Genomic DNA, 8,794 nt, shown 5'->3' on the forward strand with positions numbered 1-8,794 from the left:
TAACATAAACTTCTTTGCTCCCATAAAGCCCATCCTTGCTTTACAAAACAAAGATAAATGCAAATTAAAATATCATTTTCACGTATTAGATTAGCAGATTCTGATTAAATGACATTTCTCTGATTATATATTAGAAAAGATTGGGAGCAAAAGGGGACTCTCATATATCATTAGGAACATAAACTTACGATACAACTTCTTGGAGGATAATATGGCAGTACAAAAATATTCAATAAATGTCTTCCTCTTGACCCAGAATTCCCATTCTGATAAAGCTGAACAAGTGCCTAAGTGTGTTTAAAGGATCTTCTCCCTGGTATGGTCTGTAATGGCAAAATAATGGACAGTATCCATCATTATGGGACTGATGAAATCAATTATGGCACATCAATAAAATGGAATGCTATTGCAAGCATTAAAATAAATGAGGAGGATCTAGATGTACTGATATGAGACATGTCCAATAAATTTTAGAACTATGATATTATGTACCCATGTGTTAAAATATATATGTATACATGCATGTTTGCTTACAGTATATGTGCAGAGACAGTGTCTAAGGAGGGAATACAGACAGAAGACTAAGAGGAGAGAATTTTTCTCTTTTGAGGGGAAATTTTCAAGCTAGACACGCATAATAATCAAAGTCTGGCCTTTCCTTTATGTGTCTCAGCCCCCAGCTCATTTCCCTTTTCAGGAGAAATCATTCTTCCAACATTTACTTTATTTTACTCCCTACAGATTCGTATACCAAAACTTACAGTGGGTATTTAGTAAGGCTTTTTTTTTTTTTTTGGTAAAGAGGGCTTTAAAAACGTAAAGTATCTATTATTTAACAAGCTGGCCTAGTTTACATTGAAATATCAACTACTCAAAACAGCTGCTGACATCTGAAGTTAATATAAGAGAAAATAAAAATCTTCAATTTAAGATCTTACTCACCTGTCCATGATAAGTCCATGAGGAATAAATACCCTTTCCAAATCTTCAGCATAATGATTAGGTATACAAAATAAATTTAGGTCATAACCTGGTTCATCATCACTAATCTGAAACAGAAATGTGGCTGTTTCAATGAGAGCATTAAGGAATACAAACACTTGACTGGATTTAGATGCTAAAAAAACCTTAATCCATCAGAGAAATTTACAGAAGGGCTAGGTATGAGATGATATCAAGAACTTCCTGTTAACCGTGCAGGTATGATGATAATTATAATTATATAAGATAATCATACATTCTTTAGAGATGAATACTCAAGAATACATAAGAAAAATGACATGATATGGGATTTCCTTTAGTTCAGCGAAGAGAAGAAAGAAAAATTTTAAAGAGCTAAGCCAAATGTGGCAAAATCTTGAAAACGTTTCAAACGTGGGTAATGAGTATATGAGGATCCATTATACTATTCTCTTCACTTTTACTATGTTTGAAAATTAAAAGACATAGACTTGTAGTCTAACAAGTTAAAATACCACACTGAACAAGAAAAACTGCTGTTCCCCATCCCAAAGAGCCTCTCTCATCTCACAATAGGAAAAAAAAAATTCACACCCAAAAATGCTAACTGATCTTCTAAAAGCCCAAACTCCTAGAAGTCTGAGATTGCTATGATCAACTAATAAGATGCCTTTACAGTACATACTCACATTGAGTAGGACCACATGTTGATTGTCTTGGTATCCGCAGTCCCTGGCACACAAAATATTTAATAACATGGAAAAACACTGATGGTGTGGTAACTTGTGGTGGTAAAATGCACTATAAATATTACTGTACACATGGAGAAAAGAAAGTAACAGAATCATAAAAGCTGTTATCTTGAGTTGCAGAGATTTCATTTAGTTCTTAATACTTCGTTATATTCCAAATTTTCTTCAATGAGTAAATATTGCTTTAAAAAATCCAACAGTCTTTCTTTGAAATTACTTTTGGCAGTATTTTTTAGAAATACATATTAGAAAGTATGGGAAAATTAAAAAAAAAACAAATGAACTAGACAAAGTTGTAAGACAAAAAGAATAAAAGGAAAGGAGGAAGGAAAAAAAGGAAGGAACAGATGAGGGAGTTGGAGAAATACAGCAAGCAATGGTCATCTATGGAAATGGGGACTTTCAACTTTCTACACTTTATTATTGATTTGTTTTTAAACAAACACTCATCAGTTACATAAGCAGAAAAAAAATCTCATTTTGGGGAAAAAATATTATGCCACATACTCTAAGATGAAGTGCTAATGTACCTGTTAAACATTCACTCATGCTTATATCAGAACACATGTACTACAAGAATGGAAATAGGATGTATGTGTGACTTACTGGGGCATTTCAAGATTATTGTAATTTTGCAACAATTAAATACTGCTTTTACACATTTTATAAATTTATAAATTGAAATTTAGTTCAAGTTTTGGAAAAGACAATGAGACCTTGTCAGAATCTGTAAGGTGATACAATAAACATCCATATCAGGCTGATCAGCATATACCTGCTATTATCCGACAAAAATGAAAGTGCACCATTTCATAATGCATTAAAATCAAGAATATCTGGAGTGCCAAAAATGGCTTCCCTGAAGCTTACTCATTTGTTCCTCCCAACTACTCACTGCCTCTGCCACAAGCATAAACCAGGACCCACCCAGAGCTCTCTGAGATACCCAATACTTGATCAAGACTACAGCTTCCGTGAAAATGGCTGAGTGCCAGGCTACAGGTTCTGCAGGTGGTCCAAGAACTTCAAGTCTTATCTTCCTCAAAGTCAATGTGAATTCTGCCCAGAGTCCATTCCAGACATGCAGTCCAAGAAAACAGACAAATCAGCAGGGCAGCAGGGATGTACCCCAAAATAGGACTTCCATCACTGTCAAAATATCAAATTAATTCTAACAAAAAAGTCAAAATTATTAGATTTATATATTACATGTAGTATCACAAGGTTGATTTTTATTTCAAGCACAAAAAGCATGTTAATACAAGTTTTTTCAAAAGGCAAAACCAAAATTCATGAAACTTGTATTGATTTAGGTACTCAAGGCAGGAAGTCACAACTTTGTTATAATTTGTTATAACTCACTATATATAAACGGGCTATATTCATGGGAGTTTGTAATTTAAGAAATTTACAATTGACCATGCAGGGACAGTTGTCAGAACTGGGCAATGGGTACATGAGGATTCATTATACTATTATGTCTACTTATAGATGTCAAAATACATCATAATATGAAGTTAAATAACTCCATTTGATATGGATTAATTAACAATCCAGTGACTGCTTTGATAGGAAGGGTTGGAGAGATTGGAGACCGCACTATATTCAATTACATAAAAATGCATTTAGCATGTACCATAATTAAGGCACTCTACTAGGTTTTGTGGGAGGATACAAAGACAGTTATGAATGTTCAGCCATCAAAGAGCTTTCCATCTAGTGGAAAAGATATAAATACACAGATCTAATGGTACAGTAAAATAAAGCTTGTAATACATACCCTTATCCAATATGACAAGCCCACAAACTTGTAAATTATCCAAAGCAGTTATAGATCCACTGAAGATAAACCTGTCACCCAAAGTCACCCAGACTAATGACTCCCTTCTAAAGCAATATCCAGCTTAAAGGGTCATTGTATTCTGTTGCCTAGTCTGTAAACTGAAAGAGCTGACATGTCTCAAGACAATGCATTAGTACAGCCTTCTAAATCTACCAGGCAATAGCAGTGTCCAACTTGCTATATGAATATAAATCACATATGCTTTAATTATTTGTGATTTGGTTGAAAACTCCTGAGGCACTGGAAGTGGTAAACAAATGAGTATGTGAGTTCTCTTCAGATCCACCTTTCCCTCTCTTGTCATTTCTTGTTGAACTGGAACCCCGCCAAGGACAGGTTATTCACAGCACTGGGTTATTTATCATTTACCCGGGCAGTCCAGAAATCTGACTGCATTGCCTCAGAGATCTGGAACATAGCTCTTAAATTCTAACCTATCTGTTGCGTCTACTTGTCAATGATAAAATCTACATAGGTACTTTTATTAATAAAACAGATTATTGAGAAATCCAACATTAATATTCCACCTTTTGTCTAGAATCAAAATCAATACTTCTCCTACCATGAATTTACTGAAATAATTTTACTTTCCAGTAAAACTGGCACCACAAGTTCTTACTTATGTGTCCCAGCTATAATAAGGGCCTTCATATATAAACACTTTTGCGGTCTGCACATAAAATTTCTGATTACAAAGATATACTGTCTAAAATTACAATAAACAAGGAAATTAACCCAAGCCAAGTCAACACTTGTACCATCCAATTCATCATCTCTGACCAGTATTAACCTCTCTGAGCTGCACCCATTTTTAATGACGATCAAATCAGTTAGTATACATAAAGAGCTCTGAACAGGGCCAGCGTTTAGTAAGCACATATGTGTTTGTTACTGCTAACATGCAAACAATTTCTGGGAAGGAAATAAAAAAAGGAACAAGAATTCACAAACTGAAAACCCAGTGAATATCCTGATGCTCAAAAAACCCAAACAGTTCAGTCTTATCACGTCATCACTAGTCACTATATACTGGGGCAGGCATCATCCCCCAGAGCTTCAAAAGCATCCAAATACGTATAAACATGATATCTAACTTCCTTAGCAACTGAATAAAAATAATAGCCACCACCATTTTTTGAGTACCTACTACCAGCATAACATTTAAGAGCACAGACTCTTGAGAGGGATGCAGGGTTTGAGTCCAACTAACTTCTCTGAATAAATGTGTGCATAGGGTCTGTCTGCTAACCACTCTGAGGCTCCAAAAATTCTGCATCTGTAAAATAGGAATAATTATACAGATGGCACCGGGTTATTCTGAGGACTAAATAGGACTCTCTGTATGTAAAGAACTTAACACAATGATGGCTATTCCTAGTGAGGAACAGTGCAAAGGTGTTTCTTCACATGGGTAGGCTTAAAATCCTTTCAATAACACCACGAGGTAACTAAAACCTCAGTTACACATAAGGAAAATGAAGCCCAGAGAGGTTAAGTAAGTTGCCCAAGGCCACACAGCTAGTAAATGGCCCCAACAAACAGGATTCCAGGCCAGAATCCACTAAGAGCACTGCTCTTTACTGTCAAGTCACAATGCCAAATATAAAAACAGAATCCTTTTATTTCTTGGGGCTCAAATAGTTAATTATTTAATCCGTTCACTCAACAAATTACGTCCTACATGCCAGGCATGTAGGGTGCTGGGGTTAGTGGTGATTCCTACCCTTTTGAAGTTTATGTTTCAGTAGGAGAGACAGTCAACAGGTAATCAGGTAATCGAATAAACAATAATAATAGCAAAGCAGGCTGAGGTGTATAACTTGTGGTAGTGGGGTGGGGGGCTATTCAGTAAGCAAGATCAGAGAAGGTATGTAGGGGGGAGGCGGAAGAGCCTGGCGCATTCAGGAAAACAAGAAAAAGAACCACGGAGGTTGGAGAGAAGATGCTTGAGACTGGTTATGGTATGAATGTCCTTGCAGTTGGGGACCAGATACGCATTTTTCATCCCCACAGAATCAAAGAACAGGGGATCTAGACTCAGGCACATCTGAATCAAGGCCTGGCTACCTCTAGGCCATAGAAAAAATACCTAATGTCTTCTCACTGGTTTCTTCGCGTGGAAAATTGGTAGGCATAATTACCGCTACCAGGATTGTTGAGAGGATTCAATGAGGCAATGCACAGCCCCACAAACATTATTATATTTGCAGAACGGAATGAAAATACCAACATCCCCTCTCACGTGGTCGTTTTCCGTGCCTAGCCCCCTCTACAGAGGCGCCCTGATGACCTCCTCACCATACCCTAAACTTCAAAAGAGAAGGGCTTTTTCTGCAAAAGCCCTCACCCCTTCAACCCCATCAGATCACTCCCGAATTGACCCTTGGCCCCTCCCCATATCATGCTTGGAAGCAGCCCGTGTCAACCAGAACGCCATTTCTGCCTCTCCTCTCCCACGCAACCCTCTTCCCCAGGGCTCTCTAGATGAGGAACCCACTCCGGGCGCCGCCGTTGCGGTCCCTCTTCCACCCTCGTGTGACGTAAAGCCGAATCAGGAAGCTGCAGCCCCCTCCGCTCCCCAGGGCTCCTCGGGTCATCCCGCCCGTGCCTGCACTGCGGACCCCGCGCCTCAGGACCCAGACGCCGTCGCCGCCGCCGCGCGAACCGCAAGGGCCTGGGCCGGGCAGGGGCGGCGGGCCGAGCTGCTCACCACAACACTGGGGCTGCGGGTGGCCATAACGGGGCCTGGCCGAAGCGGGAGCGGAGGAGAAAGAAGCCGGCGGGGGAAAAAAGAGGAGGAGAACGGAGGCGGAGGCCGCATCGGGCGGAAAGGCCGGAGTTTCGCAGAAGGCACTGGGTCCTTGCCAACGCCGCTTGGAGCTGAGACAGTGCAGGCTCCGCCCCCGTCGCCCCGCCCCGCAGGCTTGCGCTCGCTTTTTCGCCTGCGGCTATGGTTTTCACCTTCGCCCTGTGGCCCCGCGGATTTTCTTCCGGATCGAGCGGAGGCCCCCCCAGCACCACCCCCAAACCCAGCGCAGCCTCTACTCATTTTTTGGAATTCATATGCTGAAAGGGTTGACAGCAAAATTTTAAAAAGCATTACCAAACAATAAAATAAATAAAGGGCTGTGGATTTGCATGATATAATGAATGACATAACCATTGTAAGCAAAAGCATCCAGATGACTCACTGTATGTTCCATAGCAAGATTGACGGTTCAGCCTCTATTTCCTGAACGTATTTTACATAAACATAAATATATAATTTTCTCTATCCACTGACCTATCCACTGGCGGCCTGGCAGTTTCATGTCTCTTGCAGGCTGTGGTGTGGGCACAACTGGCTGGCACACCGAATGTACACCAGGGACCCAGTGATAAATAGTCCTCCCTCTCCCCACCTGGGTCTGGAATGAGTAAGCTTAGCTGCCCCTAATCCCTAGTGTCTGAGTGCACTTCTTTGATTATAGGTGAATGCCCTGCATGCCATACTGTTTACATTAGAAAAGTTGTGAGTTTACAAAACAATCAAGCATAAAATAGGATTCCCATATACCACCCCACCACCAACACCTTGCATTGGTGTGGAACATTTGTTAATGACAAAACTTTAAAAAATACTTTAAAAAGCTAGTTTTTAAAAGTAGTTACCTTTGTAACAATTTATGAAAGATTATTAAAATAGTTCTATCATCCTTCATTTGCATTAGGTTTTTCCCCCATATGCCCCCTATTATTATCACCTTGTGTTAGTATCATACAATTGTTATAGTTCATGAGAGAACATTCTTACGGCTGTAATATTAACTATAGCCCGTCATCTGCAGTAGGGCTTACTGTGTTGTACAGTCTTATGTTTTATCTTTTAATTTTTATTCTAGTAATATACATCCTAAAGTTTCCTCTTTTGACCACATTCACCTATACAGTTCAGTACTTTTAATTACACTCATCATAATGTGCTACCATCTCCACCATCCATTTCCAAACCTTTACCATCAGCCTAAACAGAAATTCTTTAAAAGTTAAGCATCAACCCCCCCATTCTAGAACCCCAATCTATCTCCTGGTAACCTATACTCTAGATTTTAACTCCAAGAGTTTGATCAGTATAGTTAGTTCATATTAGTGAGACCATACAATGTTTGTCCTTTTGTTTCTGGCTTCTTTCACTCAACATAATGTCCTCAAGGTTCATCCATATTGTCATATGCATCAGGACTTCATTTCTTTTTACAGGTGAATAATATTCTATTATATGTATATACCACATATTTACCCATTCATTGTTGATGGACATGTGAGTTGTTTCCATCTTTTGGCAATTGTGAATAATGCTGCTATGAACATTGGTGTGCAGATATCTGTTTGTGTCCCTGCTTTCAGTTCTTCTGGATATATATCTAGTAGCAGGAATTCTGGATCACATAGTAATTCTATACTTAACTTCTCGAGGAACTGCCAAATGGTCTTCCACAGTGGCTGCACCATTTTACATTCCCACCAGCAATGAATGTTTGTTCCTTTTTCTCCACATCTTCTCCAACACTTGTGGTTTTCTGTTTTTTTTAAATAATGATCATTCTAGTAGGTGTGAAATGATATCTCATTGTGGTTTTGATTTGCCTTTCCCTAATAGCTAGTGATGTTGAGCATCTTTTCATGTGCTTTTTAGTCATTTGTATTTGCTCTTTGGAGAAATGCCTATTCAAGTCTTTTGCCAGTTTTTAATTGGGTTGTTTGTCTTTTTGTTTTTGAGCTGTAGGATTTCTTTATATATTCTAGATATTAGACCCTTACCAGATATGTGGTTTCCAAATATTTTCTCCCAATGAGTAGGATATATTTTTGCTTTCTTGACAAAGTCCTTTGATGCCCAAAACTTTTAATTTTGAAGAGGTGCCATTTATCTATTTTTAATTTCGTTGCTTGTGCTTAGGGTGTAAAGTCTAAAAATAACCATTACCTACCACAAAATCTTGAAGATGCTTCCCTACATTTTCTTCTAGGGGTTTTATAGTCCTGATTCTTCTATTTAGGTCTTTCGTATATTTTTTTAAATGCAATTTTATTGGGATATATTTGCACACCATATAATCTTTCCAAAGTATACAATCAATGGCTTACAGTATCATCATGTAGTTGCACATTTATCACCACAATCAATTTTAGAACATTCTCATTACTCTGCCAAAAAATAATAAAAATAAAAAAATAAAAGAGAACACCCAAAACATTC

General features: G+C 38.5%; 1 protein-coding gene across 2 annotated transcripts; it reads right to left on the reverse strand.

Moving 5' to 3' along the window:
* Positions 1–84: 84 nt before the first annotated feature.
* Positions 85–6,372, reverse strand: LOC119524204 (hypoxanthine-guanine phosphoribosyltransferase-like). 2 transcript variants are annotated; one of them, XM_037822844.1, is made up of 3 exons: positions 6,266–6,372; positions 943–1,049; positions 85–323 (listed from the first exon to the last, which is right to left on the reverse strand). In XM_037822844.1, the coding sequence occupies exons 1-3, from the start codon at positions 6,290–6,292 to the stop codon at positions 230–232; spliced, it is 228 nt and encodes a 75-aa protein (XP_037678772.1). In that variant the 5' UTR covers positions 6,293–6,372; the 3' UTR covers positions 85–229. The 2 variants fall into 2 exon arrangements, with proteins under 2 accessions (XP_037678772.1, XP_037678771.1); XM_037822843.1 differs by lacking the exon at positions 6,266–6,372 and adding an exon at positions 1,650–1,899.
* Between the last annotated feature and the right edge of the window lie 2,422 nt (positions 6,373–8,794).

This window comes from Choloepus didactylus, chromosome Y (assembly GCF_015220235.1).
Source record: "Choloepus didactylus isolate mChoDid1 chromosome Y, mChoDid1.pri, whole genome shotgun sequence".
NCBI lineage: Eukaryota > Metazoa > Chordata > Mammalia > Pilosa > Megalonychidae > Choloepus > Choloepus didactylus.